The following is a 21,797-nucleotide window of genomic DNA, read 5'->3' on the forward strand; positions in this document are numbered from 1 at the left end:
ATAAAGGGTAAAAATAAGTATTTTAGAAGGTGCTGCCCTAGTGACAAACCAACCGTTGTACCCCTAAAGCGACAATAAGTTATTCCATGAAATCGAGTCATACATGAGCTGAGGTACAGTGTACAGTGAGATTGAGTGGAATAACTGTTTTATTCTGTCCACATTCACTGGATGTTGAGAAACGGAGCATTTTTATTTTTTTGTAAATTCGATAAAAACTTTTATACAAAACATCCGACAAAATCATTTCCGCTTAGAATGTAAACAAACCGGTGAAATGACAGGAGCAAGTTGTGAAAAATGCTATAATAATAATTCTTGCAAAAATAAAAATGATATTCTTACCATCAAATACTTTTATTCCATATTTTGATGCTTTTTTTTTGGTATTTTTTGGGGTTTTGTTTTTGAGTCGAGTTTCTATTTTGTCCTCGGTTGGTTCAGCAACATCCTCCGCCATTTCGTTTTTCTCTACTCACCGTATATGAGCTGATGTCCTAGTAGTAGAGTAGCCAATCAGAGCACACGATTGCTCATATCCGGTGAACAATGTACTTTATTTCCTGTCTCGTGCCCAGTGTTCCCAGGATAGGCTCTGAATCCCTGTGATCAGGATAAAGTACTTAAACTTAATCATTCATTCATTCATTTATCTTGGCTCATATTGGTACACTATAAGTGTGTGATCTTTTTTTCATGAATACTTTTTCTCTGCTAAAAGCAACATATTTTCCCCAAAAAGACTGTGTAAGTCATGTGTAGCATTTATTAATTGAGATTTGATTCTTAATCACATCACAGCAAGAGAGAAAAACATGTTTAAAATGTAAACATGAGCACTGAAACAGGCAGCACAAGTCAGAATATGCAGTCAATGTTTTTCTTCCCCGGAAAATAAAAAAAAACAAACAAACCCACAGCACTGTTCTTTTGAATATATACAATGAAACACAGATGAGAAATTGGAGTGAGTTCAGTAAACTTTCAAAGTCCGTGAAACTGTTGTACATAGACGTACATTTAGGGATGTTTGTTCTGTATGGTAACTGAAATAAAGAGCTAAAAAAAAAAACCAGGAGTAGCCTGTTGTCCGTTCATTGCTTTTCACTTTGAGACAAAATGTAGCCCATATATACGGGAACAATGTTTAATATGGTGTTTTCCAGACGTTTTATTACCTTTAATGTTTTGTAACACAGTTATGCAAGTCCTCTGCAGAGGGACAAAATGGTCAAATCAAATTTTTTTGGATATACAGTGGTGCTTGAAAGTTTGTGAACCCTTTAGAATTTTCTATATTTCTGCATAAATATGATCTCCCATCCAGATGACGTCTCTTTCAGGGAAGACCTTGCATTTTCCAACATGACAACGCCAAACCACATACTGCATCAATTACAGCATCATGGCTGCGTAGAAGAAGGGTCCGGGTACTGAACTGGCCAGCCTGCAGTCCAGATGTTTCACCCATAGATCCAAATCACCCATTTGGCGCATCATAAAACGGAAGATACGACAAAAAAGACCTAAGACAGTTGAGCAACTAGAATCCTACATTAGACAAGAATGGGTTAACATTCCTGTCCCTAAACTTGAGCAACTTGTCTCCTCAGTCCCCAGACGTTTACAGACTGTTGTAAAGAGAAAAGGGGATGTCTCACAGTGGTAAACATGGCCTTGTCCCAACTTTGAGATGTGGTGTTATGAAATTTAAAATCACCTAATTTTTCTCTTTAAATGATACATTTTCTCAGTTTAAACATTTGATATGTCATCTATGTTCTATTCTGAATAAAATATGGAATTTTGAAACTTCCACATCATTGCATTCTGTTTTTATTTACAATTTGTACTTTGTCCCAACTTTTTTGGAATCGGGGTTGTACTTCTAAATGAAATTCTCTCTCTTATTTCACTTTTCAGTAACTGGGAGACGTGTGCCCTAATGTTTTCCACTTTTGAAGAAACCCCACACCCTGCCAAGTTCAAGCTAAAATACTGGGGTGCAGCTTCATATCTCCAGAGTGGATAAAAGTGACATGGGAGCTATTTAATTTTGGGGGAAAAAAACCCCCCCAAACCCATCCTATATAGACAAAGGATTTACAAGGACATCTGGTCATAGGAGGACTTTTCTCACTTAGATTTTAAGTGCAAAAAACCCCCCAAAAAACCTTCACACCAAAATAAAACGCTGTACTTTAACCCTGTACACGGTTCAAGGTCGAACTCGTCTTGTTTCTGATTGTCCGACCAGGTGATGACCACTGGATCATTTATACAGATTATGACAACTATGCCGTGCACTAACACCTGTAGAGTAGTGGACACAGATGACACCCGCCTCAATAGTTACTCCTTTATCTTCTCTCGCCACCCAAATGGCTTGAGGTCTGAGGACTAAGCGATTGTGACACAGAATAAGCAAGAGATCGGTTTTCTCGGTAAATACAGGTGGGTTGCCCACACCGGTAAGTGACAGTTTGTGACTGACCCAGACTGCGTAAATAAAAATGTACTCCAGTAACCTAGTCTATTGGATTTCTATGCATTTTTCTCCATTTTTGCAGGTTTCTGTGCTGCCTGATTCTCTGCTCAAGGATTGCCACTTTTTTTTTTTTTTAATTTCATGTCAATACAAGTCTCGTCTCATCTTCTTCCGCTTTATCCGGGACCGGGTCGCGGAGGCAGCAGTCTAAGCAGGGAAGCCCAAACTTCCCTCTCCCCAGACACCTCGGCCAGCTCCTCGGGAAGAACACCGAGGCGTTCCCAGGCCAGCTGAGAGACATAGTCCCTCCAGCGTGTCCTGGGTCTTCCCCGGGGCCTCCTCCCGGGGGGACATGCCTGGAACACCTCCCCAGGGAGGCGTCCAGGAGGCATCCGAAAAAGATGCCCGAGCCACCTCAGCTGATTCCTCTCGATGTGGAGCAGCAGCGGCTCTACTCCGAGCTCCTCCCGAGTGACTGTGCTTCTCACCCTCTCTCTCTAAGGGAGTGCCCAGCCACCCTGCGAAGGAAACTCATTTCGGCCGCTTGTATCCGCGATCTTGTCCTTTCGGTCATTACCCAAAGCTCATGACCATAGGTGAGAGTCGGAACGTAGATCGACCGGTAAATTGAGAGCTTCGCCTTTTGGCTCAGCTCCTTCTTCACCACGACGGACCGGTAAAGCGACCGCATCACTGCGGAGGCTGCACCGATCCGCCTGTCGATCTCACGCTCCATCCTTCCCCCACTCGTGAACAAGATCCCGAGATACTTAAACTCCTCCACTTGAGGCAGAACTTCTCCACCAACCTGGAGAGGGCAAGCCACCCTTTTCCGGTCGAGAACCATGGCCTCGGACTTGGAGGTGCTGATTCTCATCCCAGCCGCTTCACACTCGACTGCAAACCGCCCCAGTGCATGCTGAAGGTCCTGGTTTGAAGAAGCCAACAGGACAACATCATCCGCAAAAAGCAGAGATGAAATCCTGTGGTTCCCAAACAGGATTCCTTCTGGCCCCTGGCTGCACCTAGAAATTCTGTCCATAAAAATTATGAACAGAACCGGTGACAAAGGGCAGCCCTGCCGGAGTCCAACATGCACTGGGAACAGGTCTGACTTACTGCCGGCAATGCGAACCAGACTCCTGCTCCGTTCGTACAGGGACCGGACAGCCCTTAGCAAAGAGCCCCGAACCCCATACTCCCAAAGCACCCCCCACAGAATACTACGGGGGACACGGTCGAATGCCTTCTCCAGATCCACAAAGCACATGTGGACTGGTTGGGCAAACTCCCATGAACCCTCGAGCACCCTATGAAGGGTATAGAGCTGGTCCAGTGTTCCGCGACCAGGACGAAAACCGCATTGTTCCTCCTGGATCCGAGGTTCGACTATTGGTCGAATTCTCCTCTCCAGTACCCTGGAGTAAACCTTCCCTGGGAGGCTGAGAAGTGTGATTCCCCTATAATTGGAGCACACTCTCTGGTCCCCTTTCTTAAAAAGAGGGACCACCACCCCAGTCTGCCACTCCAGAGGCACTGTCCCTGACCGCCACGCGATGTTGCAGAGGCGTGTCAACCAAGACAGCCCCACAACATCCAGAGACTTGAGATACTCAGGGCGGATCTCATCCACCCCCGGTGCCTTGCCACCGAGGAGCTTGCAAACCACCTCAGTGACTTCGGCTTGAGTAATGGACGAGTCCACCTCTGAGTCATCAGCCTCAGTCTCCTCAGTGGAAGACATGATGGTAGGATTGAGGAGATCCTCAAAGTATTCCTTCCACTGCCCGACAATGTCCCCAGTCGAGGTCAACAGCTCCCCACCCGCACTGTAAACAGTGTTGGCAGAGTACTGCTTCCCCCTCCTGAGGCGCCGGACGGTTTGCCAGAATTTCTTCGAGGCCGACCGATAGTCCTTCTCCATGGCCTCCCCGAACTCCTCCCAGTTCCGAGTTTTTGCCTCCGCAACTGCCCGAGCTGCAGCACGCCTGGCCTGTCGATACCCGTCAGCTGCCTCGGGAGTCCTGGAGGTTAACATGGCCCGATAGGACTCCTTCTTCAGCTTGACGGCATCCCTTACTTCCGGTGTCCACCACCGGGTTCGGGGACTGCCGCCACGACAGGCACCGGAGACCTTGCGGCCACAGCTCCGAACAGCCGCGTCCACAATGGAGGTAGAGAACATGGTCCACTCAGACTCAATGTCCCCCGCCTCCCTCGGAAGCTGGGAAAAGCTCTCCCGGAGGTGGGAGTTAAAGACCTCCCCAACAGAGTGCTCGGCCAGACGTTCCCAGCAGACCCTCACCATACGTTTGGGCCTGCCAGGTCTGTCCAGCTTCCTCCTCCGCCAGTGGATCCAACTCACCACCAGGTGGTGATCAGTTGACAGCTCAGCCCCTCTCTTCACCCGAGTGTCCAAGACATAGGGCCGGAGATCAGATGAAACGACTACAAAGTCTATCATTGACCTCCGACCAAAGGTGTCCTGGTGCCACGTGCACTTATGGACACCCCTATGCTCGAACATGGTGTTCGTTATGGACAAACCGTGACTAGCACAGAAGTCCAATAACAAAACACCACTCGGGTTCAGATCAGGGAGGCCGTTCCTCCCAACCACGCCCCTCCAGGTGTCACTGTTGTTGCCCACGTGAGCATTGAAGTCCCCCAGTAGCACAATGGAGTCCCCAGTCTGAGCACTCCTCAGTACCTCTCCCAGGGACTCCAAGAAGGCCGGATACTCTATACTGCTATTTGGGCCGTAGGCACAAACAACAGCAAGAGCCCTCTCCCCAATCCGAAGGCGCAGAGAGGCGACCCTCTCGTTCACTGGGGTAAACTCCAACACATGACGGCTGAGCTGGGGAGCTATAAGCAAGCCCACACCAGCCCGCCGCCGCTCACCACGGGCGACTCCAGAGAAGTGGAGAGTCCAGCCCCTCTCGAGGAGCTGGGTTCCAGAGCCCAAGCTGTGCGTGGAGGTGAGCCCGACTATCTCTAGCCGGTACCTCTCAACCTCCCGCACAAGCTCAGGCTCTTTCCCCCCCAGCGAAGTGACATTCCATGTCCCAACAGCCAGCCGCTGTGTCCGGGGATCAGGTCGTCGACTGCCTTCGACTGCCACCCAATCCACATTGCACCAGTCCCCTACTGCTACCTCTATGGGTGGTGAACCCACAGGAGGTCGGGCCCACGTCACCTCTTCGGGCTGAGCCCGGCCGGGCCCCATGGGCAAAGGCCCGGCCACCAAGCGCTCGCATACGAGCCCCAACCCCGGGCCTGGCTCCAGGGTGGGGCCCCGGCTGCGTCATCCCGGGCGACGTCACAGTCCTCAGATTTTTCTCCATAGGGGTTTTGGTGAACTGCTCTTAGTCTGGCCTGTCACCTAGGACCTGTCTGCCTTGGGAAACCCTGACAGGGGCATAATGCCCCCGACAACATAGCTCCTAGGATCATTCAAGCACACAAACCCCTCCACCACAATAAGGTGGCAGTTCTAGGAGGGGGTCAATACAAGTGTAAATTAAAAAAAAAAAAATCTGAATATGTAGCCTAATTAATAATTGACAGTAGAATTATAGAGCTGAAAGGTATAAATGATTCTTCTACCGTGGTTGTTGGATTCTGTAACCTGAACTTCTTAAAATGTTCATATAGATATGATTGTGTTTTATTGCTAATGTAAATCAACATACAGCACTACAACCTGAACATTTAAGAGCTTGGCTAACATCGCATGAAAGGGTTAATAGCACATCCAATCTAGACATTTAACGTAATAAAATGAGGCTATTTATTTATTTACATTGCTGTTTACAGTAGAAGTCGGAACATAATGTTCTGATGTCAATAAGAAATACAGGATATAGTAACAAATTCCATGAAAGTAAATTGTATTTGTCACCAAAGAAGATTTATAAATAAGAACAAGACTTAGTAAGAAAATTCAAAAGATTAAAAATATGTAACAAAAAGGCTTTCTGTGTAAATTTACTTGGCCTTTGCATGTGAGGCATTCCACCTGGGTGTGTTTTCTGAATTGAGGCATCAATAGCCTCCTTTCTCCTGCACTCTCCGTAATCTCCATGCTTTAAATAGGTTTAATACAAGGATTTACACATACGCAGCCTAATTCAAGACAGATATGATTTCCAGCATGAGGACCACTGAAAGGGAGTCCTGTGCCACTTCAACACCTTTGAGATATTATCAGGATAGGAGAAAAAATACAAAATTGAGAAGTAAGGTGGCTTTAATGTATTCAAAGCAGGCAAACACATTATGAACAAAAAGGTACATTACAGCATGTTACCCCAAAAGAGCTAAATTAAAATTTACCTTAAATGTGTCACATTAATGAAAAGCCAATACTTCTGTAAATCCTCAAAAGCCCAATCAACAACAAGCACACCCTAGATTAAAGCAAAACTAAAATGCCACAAACTTCTTTGGAATACAAAAATAAAAAATTCTGATAATATCAAGCCCTAAATCATCCCTGTTCTTCTTCCTCCCTTTTTTTTTTGGGGGGGGGGGGGGGGGGGGGGGGCGCTTAACTAAAGCAGTACTCAAGATGTGCAAGGAGCTCTCGGTGCTGGCTTGTAGGGTATGAGGCCCTGCAATTGGGACACTCCAGAAAGCTCTCATCTAACAGGCTGGAGCTCTTTACTGGAGATGTTGGGTTCAGGATGCGGTCTTGAATGGTCATCTCCAAATCCAGCCTGTATGAGCTCGGCTCAGAGAACCGAGTTTCTTGGTGCTGTTTCTAGAAAATAAAACCCCAACATGTTCATTGGTCTGGATTGATTCAATTACATTTATAAAGCAACTTTTCCCTCAAAGTGATACTGAACACGCAGTCCTGTGCAAAAATCTTAGGCACGTGTAAAGAAATACTGGAGACCGAAAATGGCTTAAAAATTTTTTTTTATGATCATAAATGTTTCAACATTTAAAAAATACTGTAAGCAGTAAGCCATAATAAATGAAAGCGTCAGTGTTTAGTACGAGACGACCCTTTGCTTTAAAAAAAAAGGGTACAGTGAAGCTGTGGGTTTTACTGAGCATCTTACAGAACCAGCCACAGTTCTTCTGGACACTGTCACACTCGCGTCTTCATTTTGCACCAAAGCCCAGTTGCCTTCATTATGTTTTCTTTTTTAATCTGAAAAGTGCTCTTATGTAACATGCTGCTCAGAAACAAACTTTTTTCCTGAGACATTTAATTTTGTGCTGGAAAATGAACGTTTGGACTCTAAAATGTTTTTGTACTGACTCGATAATGTAAAAGTCATAAAATAGAAATCTATAAGTTTGTATAAAAAAAAACCCCACCACCAAAAAACCATAACCATAGGGTGCCTAAGACTTTTACACAGTACTGTATATCTGAACATAAATATACAACTGAAGAGCTACGGCTGATCAATCGTCTTGCTCAAGAGAACAGGGTCTTGAAGTGCGTTTCGAACCACTGATCCTTCATCATAACACCTGCTACGCTCTGATGAACATCGTATGCTGCAAATGAACTCTTTAGCTGATCGAACCGTCAGTGTTGAGAGTGGACTTACTGCTGTCTCCAAGCGTGTGATTTGGTCTCGAGCCTTGCGAAGCTCCTTCAGTGCTTTATGGAGCTGGCGCTCTAGATGTTGACGGTCCCGTTCCTCAGTCTCACAGTTTCCAGCAACCAAATGGATCTGCATAATAAAGTTAGAAATGCTTTAGAGAATCTTTCCAACATGTCTCTGGTATTATAATGTTCAAACAACATTTTATACCTGTTGCTCTAAAACTGCTATTCTTTTCTGATCTTCACGTGAAGAAGGTTCACCTTTCAAAAGGAGAAAACATGAGGCTTGTAGCTGAGACAGGGACAGTGCAGTTGACCTGCAGTGCATGCACTGGAAAAAAAAATGCTTGGAAGAGGATCCAATGATTTGATCTTGTATTTATTACAAATATACAACATTACTGTATGACCCATGCTGCGGAGTTCAGTGTACCTACAGTAGCAACTCAGCCGCTCTCTTCCCTTCCTCCTCGATCCTTACATCAGCTGCCTCGATCTCACACTGCAGTCTGGCTACTTGCTCCATATTCAGCTTCCTTTCCTCTGCTGGAATCCGTCGGCCACTTCTGCGCTCCTCTTGCAGCTCCTCCTGGGCTCGCACCACTTCGCGGCTCTTCTCTTCATACCTGGCCTTCAGCTCATCAAGCTCGGCCTGTAGGTGGCACACCCTCCTCCATCTCCCTCTGGCTCTCCTGCAGCTGCTTCTCCTGCTGCATGGAGGCAGATGACTGACCTGGATCACAGGAGTCTGGAACACAGACCTCTGGATATTACCTTTCGTGAAGTTAAGAGAAACCTGAAGCATCCATTAATCTTTAAAGGCAGGGTATGTTATTTTTGAGAAACGTGTTATTTTTCTTGAAATTCGCTTTACATCCTGATAGCAGTGAATACATCAATTGCATCAAAATCGATCACTGGGCTGGAAAAAGCTCCTCCAATCATTTCATTCAGTCCAAATTAAATGACTGAATGGTCTACCTGCCCATCCACCTGTGAGACACAGCGTACACTCTGCCCATACATCAGGGTTGAAAATTAACTGTTTTACCCAACTGCCACTGTGGCTGCTCAAGTCCAAAATCTACCACACAGACAGTGGTGCTTGAAAGTTTGTGAACCTTTTAGAATTTTCTATATTTCTCCATAAATATGACCTAAAACAACATCAGATTTTCACAAGTCCTAAAAGTAGATAAAGAGAACCCAGTTAAGCCAATGAGACAAAAATATTATACTTGGTCATTTACTTATTGAGGAAAATGATCCAAATATTACATGCGAGTGCTTACACGCCTTGCTCTTGGAGTGATCTTTGTTGGTCGTCCACTCCTGGGGAGGGTAACAATGGTCTTGAATTTCCTCCATTTGTACACAATCTGTCTGACTGTGGATTGCTGGAGTCCAAACTCTTTAGAGATGGTTTTGTAACCTTTTCCAGCCTGATGAGCATCAACAACACTTTTTCTGAGGTCCTCAGAAATCTCCTTTGTTCGTGCCATGATACACTTCCACAAACATGTGTAGTGAAGATCAGACTTTGATAGATCCCTGTTCTTTAAATAAAACAGGGTGCCCACTCACACCTGATTGTCATCCCATTGATTGAAAACACCTGACTCTAATTTCACCTTCAAATTAACTGCTAATCCTAGAGGTTCACATACTTTTGCCACTCACAGATATGTAATATTGGATCATTTTCCTCAATAAATAAATGACCAAGTATAATATTTTTGTCTCATTTGTTTAACTGGGTTCTCTTTATCTACTTTTAGGACTTGTGTGAAAATCTGATGATGTTTTAGGTCATATTTATGCAGAAATATAGAAAATTCTAAAGGGTTCACAAACTTTCAAGCACCACTGTACATCGTTTAACACTAGCAATTTGATTAAACATCTGAAGACGCACCACAGTGCTAAGCACACAGAGTTCGCTAATGCTAGTGCAAGACCGCAGCAACCAACCTTAACGCAAGTCTTTCAAAGGCGAGAGAAAAATGTCAAAAGACAACTCACAGGCCATAAAAATAACAGAGGCTCTTACTCACTTTATAGCGCTCGATGACCAGCCACTTTCGGTGGTTGATAATGCTGGATTTCGCCATCTTCTTTGTGTGTTAGAACCACGATATGAAATTCCCAGTTGCCCCTACATAACAGATGTAATGTTGCCAAAGGTGTATGATGCCGTGAAAAAACATGTTCGGTCCCTGGTGCATGATGTTGCAGCATTAAGTTTCACAACTGATATATGGACTAGTAGTGTCTGCCCAACGTCTCTCCTCAGTTTAACAGCTCAGTAGATAGATGATGCGTTTACGCTTCACCACATCACTTTACAAGCTAAGCCATTTCGGGGCTCTCACAATAGCCAAGCAATAGCTAATGTATTCGAAGATCATGCTACAGATTAGTTGGCTGTGTTAACTCGGCCTATACAGCACATATTTTCCTTTCCTGGTTATATTTACAATTTGTCTAATGTGATGACATTGACTTATTGAAGGCTTTTTTGTTAAAAGTCAGAATGATCTGTTTATTTTTGGCTTGGAATAGCCTTTTTTGTATTTTAGCCTTATAATAGGCTTGTCATAATCTGCTGAAGAGGAAAATAAAACCTGCCTCCAAATTATTTGCTTTTTCATGGAAACCCAATCTAAGAAATATCGGTACTCGGTATCGGCAAGTACACATACAAAAGTACTCGTACCGGTTTGTAAAAAAGTGGTATCGGTGCATCCCTAGTAGAATTACATTTTCACATGCAGCATGCATATGCAACTCGGAGTGAACTATGGTATTTCAAAAAGAGCCAGTATTAAACGTTTTTGGTGGAAGGGCACCTTTAAAACAAATCACCAATATTTCCATGCTGTCAACTGAATGCAATTTATGTATTATCAGATAATTGTTTTGATAACAGAATTTATCAGATGTCTCGCTGGCATCATCTTCAGCTTCTTTTGGCCTGGTTGCAATGTAAAAGCGTAACATACTCAGCTTTGCAGTCATGTACATAATGCCAATAGACTGGCAAGTTTCATCGGTGAGAATGTTCTGTTTGAAATTGCATGCCTCAAACTGAAAATCAGACACTGGTCCATTAGGAGAGATCCCACCAGGAAAGAAAAGCTTCTGTCCTTCTTCAACAATAGCTTTTAATCCAGCATCAGTTGGCAACTGTGTCTTTCTAGTGCCACCGCCCTGTTTTGTCCTCACCTGTTTGGCTCCTTTACCATCATCATGAATCCATCCTATCTCTACATTTCGTGTGGTTCTTAGCTTCTTTGTGTCCGTTGTTCTTGTGTCTTCATGTAATGTCTTCTCTTCGTGCTTTTCTTTCTGACTCTCATTTTCTCACGAAGTTTCTCCAAAAGCCCTTGCTTTCGTTTGGGGAGGGACTTTTTGCTTCTGCAGAAATTGAAGACAGCAATTCGGTCACCGTAGGAAGGAATGTCATTTGCCAGAGTTGCATCATCTATGAGTACAATGACATCGTGGTCGATCTGCACAGAGGAGGACATAAAATAAGAGACAATGATGTTTTTCAATGTGCACATGCCAAAATGTTCAAATGATATTACATGCTCTCACTGTGAGACAGATTCCAGAGAGATGTTGCCTGCAATCATCTAGTTTACTGTACTCTGGACCCTTTCCATGCACGTAGGAAAAGCCTTTGCGTTGACTTAAGTGAAACTAGTGCTACTAAACATCTGTCAGACTTGAGAGAATGGGATGAATAGAGCTGGCTAAATCATTTTAAATACATCTAACCCTTGGAAGCACTGTGCTGTTTATGGTTCAAACAATAAATCAACAGGCTAATTGATCCTAGGGAGTGCAATGCCTGCACATGAATTTACATAAACATGAAGTCATGTAATGTCTTCTGTTTTAGTCTTGTCTGTCTATTTCTCGCGTTTGCATTTGTGTAAACTGGGAATCCAAAATGTCGCCATCCGGCTGATTTGAAAGTGCTCGGAGCGTCTGTCAGTGTTTCTCCTACCATTTATATAGTATATAGCACCGAATCACAACAGAACCGGTCTGGACCGTGTTCTTTCAATAAATAATGATGCTATTCAGTGCCGTATTAAGCCAATGCGGTGCCCCTGGGCACTATACCTCAAGTGCCCCCCCACACACACCCCACCACCACCCTGCACGCACGCATTCAGTAACCTCCTGCACACACAAACCTTGCCCTTTGCTGTCAAAAATAGTAGCATATACATAAACAATAGTACACATAAACAAGGTCATTCTTCCTCATTGAAAATTTATTAAGTAGGCTACATCAGCCCATCAAATTCACTGAAAACAACCAACGATATGCATGTAGGCATATTGAAATGTCTTATTCAAAAATGAGCAGCATATATTTGTATGTCTCAATAAAAACCTTCAAAGCATCCATACTCCATTCTATCCATATTAAAATGTCTCAATTCAAAATGTGTATCAATTCAAACAGCATCAGCAATTTAAACAGCATCCATCTATATACAATACAGCATATTCAAATGTGTCAATTCAAAATGTGTATCAATTAAAATAGCATCGATCTAGGCAACATATTCAAATGTCTCAATTCGAAATATAAATTCAAATAACATCCAGTACGGCATATTCAGATGTACAATGTACATATGTGTATCAATTCAAAGAGTATCTGTTCTGTATGAACCTAGACATGTTCTCCCCATAGCGCAGGATCAGTTGAAATAGAGAAGTGTTCTACTGGCGTCGGCTGCGCTGGGTTGACATCCATAACACCCTCGTCTTCCTTCTCGTCACCATGGTGTGAACTGATCTCTACCTGGCTTAAAGTGGCTTCGCACATCCCCTCCTCCCCAGCTTCAGCGCTGGTAGTGACAGCAGTTGTCAATGTTTTTATAAAAAAAACGATCCAACACTGGAACATTTTTAATTGCAGCTACACGCCTGGAGTCTCTCTCTTTTTTAATTTTCTCTTCACACAACCACTCAATTGATGTCTGTCCATTTTTCATTTCTACCGCGGTTTTTAAAAAAATTGATACATTTCACCGTAGGTGGACTGGCTCAACTGACAGGTTGAGGAAAGGGGGGTTAATGGTCACATAGGCCACTCTTGCTCAGAATTATGATTATTGTTCTTATGAAATTAGTGTTCATAATGAATTATATATGACTATTTAACAATGTCAAGTGTATAACCATTTTAAGTGTCCAAACATTCACGAAAAATATTTTTAAAAAGTTTCTGTCATGTGGTCCCCCCCCACTGGCTGTGAGTGGTTAGTGCCCCTGGGCACTGTGCCGCAGGCCCATATAGTTAATCCGGCCTTGGCAGTAGCACAACCATTTAAGCTAACAAACATGCTACGAGTTAATGAGCTTGTAACATACATCATATCTGCAGCCATTCCTTCGTTTTTACAAGCACCAAACCAACACATATCTTCTTCACTCACCTTCTGCTCTTCCATGAATGAAATGGCTTCCTCGGGGACCCTTCGAGCACGCAAAAACTCACTGAGGTCCGACACTTCCGGTCCGCGCGAGGCTCTCCCCTCCTCTCCTCTCTAGTGCGAAGTTCACCCCCAAACTTGGTTCCCTACAGGCACCCATACTTCTGAGTTTAAAGTCAGAATTCTGAGAAAAAAAAAGTCAGAATTGAAAAAGTCAGAATTCTGAGATTAAAGTCAGAATTCTGAGATTAAAGTCAGAATTGAAAAAGTCAGAATTCTGAGAAAAAGTCAGAATTCTGAGATTAAAGTCAGAATTGAAAAAGTCAGAATTCTGAGAAAGTCAGAACTCACTTTTTTTTTCCCTCACAGTGGCCCTAATCCTCTTCTGGAAACCTGTGTTGATTCACTTGACTTGAACTGAAAAAAGAAGTGTTGAACATTGGTCAAATCACCAGATCCAAACCTGGGTATTAGTATGAAAGAGACATATCCTAAGCACTACTTCACTTAGGTTTTTTTTTTCCTTTTTTTCCCTCTTTATTAAGTACAATTAAACAGAGCGAAATCAAGAGCAAAATACAGATATGAACAAGACATTCCAAGAACAGACTTAAAAAAAAAAACAGAAAAAGAAAAAAAAACAGACTAGACAAGAGAGTAATTAAGTGTGCAAGAGCATATTTCCTGTAAACAAATTTAACGATTTGCAAATGTTGATAGTCTTTAAAGCCTTTGTATTTTTCGATGAAGAGCTTGTCCTCATGTTCAAGTTCTTTTTTAAGTACAAAGAGTTCAGGCTTTCTGTTGATCAATTTGCACTTGTGTATGTGAAACTTTGCTGAAAATAAAAACATGTTTATAAAAAAGAATGCAACCTTATCTTTGTGATTAAAGTTATGAAAACCAAAAATGACAATTCTTATAGTAAAGGTGAAAATCAGAAAAGACAGAATCAGCAACATAGCTGTGGAAGTCCCTCCAAAATTTATAAGTGAATTCACATGACCAAAACAAATGAGTAGATGTTTCAGGATGCTTTTGGCAGAAAGAACAGTTAACATCAATATCATTCTTAAATCTTGATGAATATTGTTTTGCAGGATAGAATTTGTGTATCGATTTAAATGAGATCTCTTTGACTTTGTTTGATAGAAAAAATCTTTGTGGTAACGTCCAAACTTTTTTCCATTCAATATCAGACACAAATTTGGCCCGATAAAATGATGCTGGTGGGACAGAGACTAGGCCATCCTGAAACATGGCTCTTACTTTGGAGTTAAAAAGCTTACCAGATGAAAAACAAACCCTACCAAGAGAATACAGTGATACATCAGGAGGATGGAATGATAGGGGAGGAGAGCTGTAAGAGCCCCTGAATAACATACACAGACCAGAAGGAATAGCATCAAAAACCACTGAAAGTTCTCTAGGTGTTATTGGTATTTTATATCTCATAAGAAATTCAGAATAATTACAACCCTGATTCCAAAAAAGTTGGGACAAAGTACAAATTGTAAATAAAAACGGAATGCAATAATTTACAAATCTCAGAAACTGATATTGTATTCACAATAGAACATAGACAACATATCAAATGTCGAAAGTGAGACATTTTGAAATTTCATGCCAAATATTGGCTCATTTGAAATTTCGTGACAGCAACACATCTCAAAAAAGTTGGGACAGGGGCAATAAGAGGCTGGAAAAGGTAAAGGTACAAAAAAGGGACAGCTGGAGGACCAAATTGCAACTCATTAGGTCAATTGGCAATAGGTCATTAACATGACTGGGTATAAAAAGAGCATCTTGGAGTGGCAGTGGCTCTCAGAAGTAAAGATGGGAAGAGGATCACCAATCCCCCCAATTCTGTGCCGACAAATAGTGGAGCAATATCAGAAAGGAGTTCGACAGTGTAAAATTGCAAAGAGTTTGAACATATCTACAGTGCATTATATCATCAAAAGATTCAGAGAATCTGGAAGAATCTCTGTGCATAAGGGTCAAGGCCAGAAAACCATACTGGGTGCCCGTGATCTTCAGGCCCTTAGACGGCACTGCATCACATACAGGCATGCTTCTGTATTGGAAATCACAAAATGGGCTCAGGAATATTTCCAGAGAACATTATCTGTGAACACAATTCACCGTGCCATCCGCCGTTGCCAGCTAAAACTCTATAGTTCAAAGAAGAAGCCATATCTAAACATGATCCAGAAGCGCAGACGTCTTCTCTGGGCCAAGGCTCATTTAAAGGAACACTCCACCGTACTTCCATAATGAAATATGCTCTTAGGTATATCTGTATCAATGCGCTGCCGAAGCGCGCAGAAGGTGTTAGTACGCCTGTCATTATAGTGCGGACTTTCCATAGCATAGAAAATCGCTATGTTTCAATTTGTGTAACTGAACTTGTTTCATATCGCTGGTCATATAAACCTATGTAAACAGGAAAAATGCGGAAGAGTTTGGTCACATCTAACTACAGCCCCAAAAAATACCATTGGCCATGCTGAGCCTAGCTACATTGCTAACAGGAGTGACAGCGCGTCTGACTGCGTCTGACTGACTGGGAGGTCGCACAAAGCTCGGATAGGTACGGAGCAGCTCGTCTCAATTCAGATAAGAGCATATTTCATTATGGAAGTACGGTGGACTGTTCCTTTAAAATGGACTGTGGCAAAGTGGAAAACTGTTCTGTGGTCAGACGAATCAAAATTTGAAGTTCTTTATGGAAATCAGGGACGCCCTGTCATTCGGACTAAAGAGGAGAAAGATGACCCAAGTTGTGCTCAGTTCAGAAGCCTGCATCTCTGATGGTATGGGGTTACATTAGTGGGTGTGGCATGGGCAGCTTACACATCTGGAAAGACACCATCAATGCTGAAAGGTATATCCAGGTTCTAGAGCAACATATGCTCCCATCCAGACGACGTCTCTTTCAGGGAAGACCTTGCATTTTCCAACATGACAATGCCAAACCACATACTGCATCAATTACAGCATCATGGCTGCGTAGAAGAAGGGTCCGGATACTGAACTGGCCAGCCTGCAGTCCAGATCTTTCACCCATAGAAAACATTTGGCACATCATAAAACGGAAGATACGACAAAAAAAAAAAAAAAAAAGACCTAAGACAGTTGAGCAACTAGAATCCTACATTAGACAAGAATGGGTTAACATTCCTATCCCTAAACTTGAGCAACTTGTCTCCTCAGTCCCCAGACGTTTACAGACTGTTGTAAAGAGAAAAGGGGATGTCTCACAGTGGTAAACATGGCCTTGTCCCAACTTTTTTGATATGTGTTGTCATGAAATTTAAAATCACCTAAATTTTTTCTTTAAATTTATTTATTTAGCTTTTGCCATAGGAAGATATATATCAGGGCTTTGAACCGGAATTTTTTTCCTATTGGTTCGTTCCGAACAGAAACGGAATTTTAACGTTTCCGGTTTTGGGTTCCACCATTAAATAGACGTTCCCGAACCGGTTAGAACAAAAAAATTTCGTTCCCGGAACGGTTAATTACGTTCCCTGTCAGCGGTTTAACAAATAGCTATAAAATTATGTCTCTGTCTCATCCAGCTTAAGCCAAATATAGGCTAATTCTATTACAACCTTCATTAAATAAGACAAGAAATAATTCAAAACAATTATTATTTCAAATGTTGGTGATTTGGATTCTCAGTATGTCTTTCCATCTACACAAACAGAAAAAGTGCCAAAAATGAAAGATAATTCGTTTAGTATGTTACCAAAGGCTAGTCAGGCCCTATAGAGGGCTACCGCATGACGTCACCGCGCCGCGAGATTTTGTTAGGCGCCATATTGGAAGACCAAGTACACATCTATGCAAGTACATACATACATACATACATAAAACAAACTACACCTGAAATGTAGCCAGGGCCGGTTCTGCCCTAATCTGGACCCGGGTGCAACATCGCGCAACCCCCCCCCCCAAAAAAAAAACCAGTCTAAATCAGGACAACCATCACATAACTATAAACATTTTATATCAACTATTTTAACTAAATGGGCTATAATAAATAAGCCTGCAGGCAGCCACGGCGGGCTGCCTCAGAAAAGTAACCATTTGTCCTACCTTAAAACTCGTTTTGCATTTTCTGCCTCCTTTTTTGTATTTTCGACCCTCCGTTTATTTTCTTTCCTTTTCTGAAAATCCGATTTGTGTCCAGACATTTTGTTCTGCTACCAACGAACTAACTCGTCAGGTCTCGTCTCTCGAGCCCGCGATGATTCCCGTGGGAAGGGCAACAATTGATACATTTTTACAAACAGCCAATAGGGAGGTTGCATCGTTCAGGCTCTTCTTTGCTCAGACACTCAGTAATGCACTTACTCACTAGTAGTCCACCTTCCCGCTCTCTCCATTCAGTCAGCGAACGTCACACAGGAAGTGAACCCCAGCGGGTCATAGAAACTTGCGCAGGAGAAGAATGACTATTTGTAGGCTACAGAAACTTTGAGGAACGAAATAAAAACCGGTATTAACCGGTTACCATTATTTTTAATAAGCGTTTCTGTTCCGGAACATAAAAAATAATAAAGTTTCTGGTTTCGTTTCTGTTCCATGTGAAATAGAAAAAGTTCCCGGTTTTCGTTTTCGTTCCTTGAACCGGTTCAAAGCCCTGATATATATATATATATATATATATATATATATATATATATATATATATCATGGCATGGGAAACCACAACAGCTTGCGCCAATTACAGTGGCCCCGTTGTACCAAATCTAAATAAATGATAATTTTTCTCAGTTTAAACATTTGATATGTCATCTATGTTCTATTCTGAATAAAATATGGAATTTTGAAACTTCCACATCATTGCATTCCGTTTTTATTTACAATTTGTACTTTGTCCCAACTTTTTTGGAATCAGGGTTGTATACAGCAACCCATCTTTTTTTGAACAATTGACTAACCATAACAATTCCGTTGTTAAACCATTTATCCAAAAAATAGTGTTTTGTTTTTATAAACAATATTACAGTTATTCCAAATGAAGTAGCTCTGCGGAGACAAACTATGTCACTACTTCACTTCGGTGTAAGATATGTCACAGTATAAATGTGTAAAATATACACGCATGCGTACTAATGGGAGCTCGCACAGCTGCTTTATCAACCCACCAGTCCAGTAGGTGGCGGTCATGTCATCTGTCAGTGTGTTAACCGCCTCACTTCGAAGAAGGAGAATGTTATGTAAAAGAAGACGACGACGATAACAGATCCAACATGGCTGCGTTGCTTGTCGTTTCTCGTGTCCTTGGAAAAAAGGTTTTGTTACAAAAAGCTGTAAGTGATTTAATAATGTAACGCACATATGAAGCATGCAGAACCGCCACGCACATTCTGTGCAGTTAGAAGTGAAGTTGTCCTTTATGCTTCAGGGTCAGCGCTCATGCAGTGAATGTGTACTGTAGGTCAATCAAGACAGGTACAGAGTAGTGGCGTGCATTTATTATTCAACATATCTTTGGACAAAAATCCTTGACTGTTCTTGATCCCGCTGTAAAGTGAGAGCGAGCGAGCGCCTCATCTCAATGTACTGAGATGGGACCTGCTAGTTTTAAGTGGTTTATTATTATTATTTACACTTACTGGCCACTTCCTGTACATCTGCTTGTTCATGCAGTTATCCAAACCGCTCCCCATCATGTGTCCGCAGTGCTGTGTTTCAAATCATACAGCAGGTTAAGAGTTTTAGTTCATCGCATCAAACATCAGGAAAAAAGGGAAAGCGTGATCTCAGTGACTGCGGCATGGTTGCTGGTGCTTGAGCTTGTTGATCTCACATTTGTTTTCCTTATTTGCAGTCAGGTCCATTTGGTATTCTGTGTCTCATCTCATTATCTGTAGCCGCTTTATCCTGTTCTACAGGGTCGCAGGCAAGCTGGAGCCTGTCCCAGCTGACTACGGGTGAAAGGCGGGGTACACCCTGGACAAGTCGCCAGGTCATCACAGGGCTGACACATAGACACAGACAACCATTCACACTCACATTCACACCTACGGCCAATTTAAAGTCACCAGTTAACCTAACCTGCATGTCTTTGGACTGTGGGGGAAACCCGAGCACCCGGAGGAAACCCACGCGGACACGGGGAGAACATGCAAACTCCACACAGAAAGGCCCTTGCCGGCCACGGGGCTCGAACCCGGACCTTCTTGCTGTGAGGCGACAGTGCTAACCACTACACCACCATGCCGCCCCGGTATTCTGTGTTTATCACAGAATTCATTGGCAGTCTGCTTAATCTTATTCTGATATTTTGGTGGCAGTTAATTCGTGTATTAAGAGTTTTTTTTTTAAATGAACACAGTTCAGAAAGTTAATTTTAGTACAGTTGTTTTTTTTTGTTTTATTTAGATTTACAGGGAAATCTGATATCCCTCTGCTTACCAAATATAATTTAACTTTATTGCTATTAATGCATTTCAATCTATTTCATGCTTATTAAAAATAGCCAAAGAATAACTCAGCAGCCTAAGAATAAATCTGACTACAGAGCCATATAATTAATCTGAAAGGAGCCACCAATAACAAGATTACATTAAAAGCCTTATGTAAAAATCCTTTAACTCAATGTATTCGTGGTAAATTAATCACGTATCGATGTGAGCTTAGTACCATCATGATAAGTGTAACAGATGAACTAATTACAAATCCACCCAGGAAATCATACCAAATGTAGCACACACTACTGAATATTAATAGCGTTAGCAAAGACCTGAGGTTGAGTTAACAGCATTGTAAACATCAGTAAACATGTCTAACCAGGGATCAGCAAGAAGTTTAGGGAAAATAGTTTTTGTGCTCAACCACTTTTCTTTCATCAGTAAATGATTGATTTTAAACCCAGAAATTATCAGCTTAAATTTCACCTAACCTGAATGTTTTGTTAATTTTGTACCTAGTTACTCCCTGGTTGCCCAGCCAGCCTTCGCAAGCTTCATTTCTCCATTTATGGGAAAAGGGGAGATGCCAAAGTCTCAGATGCTGTAAGTTATTTATTATTATTATTTATTTCCCCACCCCCCTTTTCTCTCTCCCCCCCTACACATTCCAACACAGTTGTAAAACTCCTTTTTACAACACATTCATTCATCTGGTATTTGACTTTAATTTGGTATTTGACACTCTTCAGTGTGGTTTGAAATAAATTTTTGTACTATTTTACTCAGTTCAGAGCCACAACCAACTCTGTTACACAATTACTCTAATTTTGCTCCCACTCCAAATTTTACTCTCTAAACTCAGTACTGGTAGTCGTCGACTTACGACTGCGTTTGGTTACGACTGATCGGTCGTAAACCGATCTGGTCGTAAGTCGGCCTATGTTAAATGAATGCAAGTATATTGTGATGTGTAATGATATTGTAATCATCTTAATGTCTTATTTTATCAACATTTTCTTATTTCATTACCTTGGCTCATTATTTGGTTTAAGTCAAACACTGCATACTACACTGCGTACAGTACAATTCGTTTAATATGTGCAAAACAAAAAATATGAAATACAGGTGTGAAAAATAGAAAACATTTTAGTTTGAATCATAGCAAAATACAAAACTTAGTGACCGCTGGCATCACTGGTGCTTGGCTGTGGGTCGTCTGCGTCATCATCAGCTGTTGCAGCGCTCGGGCTGGCGGGAGCATTTGCTCATTTCATAAACCAGGAGCTGGGGCGGAAACTGTTGTACGTGGCGAGAGGCTGGATGCTGGGCGGGGCCAGGAGCTGGGGCGGAAACTGTTGTACGCGGCGAGAGGCTGGATGCTGGGCGCTGCCGGGAGCTGGGGCGGAAACTGTCGTAGCTCAGCTAGCTCAGCTGGGAAACACTTGCCAGTCATAACCAGACGGTCGTAAAGTCGATCGGTCGTAAGTTGCATAGGTTGTAAGTCGCATAGGTCGTAAGTCAACGACTACCTGTATAGCAAAATTAACTATTTTTGAGGAAAATACTTTTAACTCTGGAAAAATTGCTCAGTCATTTTTTCCCTGTGTATGCACAACAGTACACACATCAACCGATCTGCTCATAATAAATAGAAGAAATATTTACACTTACTCTAGTTGATCTTCGGCTGGATCAAGTCGAAGTTTTTTTAATTAAAAAAAAAAAAAAGGAGGGGGGGCACCGCTCATCAGTGTTGCAGTTCTCAAGATTGAATTGAATTGCTGTCCGAATCATCCGAAGCGCATAAAATCTCACAAGAAGTGCCATCTCGCAAGAAGTTTTACCTC

General features: G+C 42.3%; 2 protein-coding genes across 2 annotated transcripts in view; one reads left to right on the forward strand and one right to left on the reverse strand.

The window, feature by feature from the left end:
* Positions 1 to 7,040: 7,040 nt before the first annotated feature.
* The window catches only part of LOC132870316 (centrosomal protein of 55 kDa-like), an 85,150-nt gene continuing 70,393 nt past the window's right edge, over positions 7,041 to 21,797 (reverse strand). Inside the window, exons 5-6 of the mRNA XM_060903947.1 lie at positions 8,062 to 8,187; positions 7,041 to 7,253 (exon numbers count right to left, since the gene is read on the reverse strand). Coding sequence (XP_060759930.1) covers positions 7,041 to 7,253; positions 8,062 to 8,187 — 339 coding nt within the window. The remainder of the gene's footprint in view (positions 7,254 to 8,061; positions 8,188 to 21,797) is intronic.
* sdha (succinate dehydrogenase complex, subunit A, flavoprotein (Fp)) overlaps positions 18,738 to 21,797 on the forward strand; it is a 47,384-nt gene continuing 44,324 nt past the window's right edge. The window contains exons 1-2 of the mRNA XM_060904821.1: positions 18,738 to 18,846; positions 20,470 to 20,553. Coding sequence (XP_060760804.1) covers positions 18,787 to 18,846; positions 20,470 to 20,553 — 144 coding nt within the window. The 5' untranslated portion in view covers positions 18,738 to 18,786. The remainder of the gene's footprint in view (positions 18,847 to 20,469; positions 20,554 to 21,797) is intronic.

Source organism: Neoarius graeffei, chromosome 22, assembly GCF_027579695.1.
Source record: "Neoarius graeffei isolate fNeoGra1 chromosome 22, fNeoGra1.pri, whole genome shotgun sequence".
NCBI classification, from domain to species: domain Eukaryota; kingdom Metazoa; phylum Chordata; class Actinopteri; order Siluriformes; family Ariidae; genus Neoarius; species Neoarius graeffei.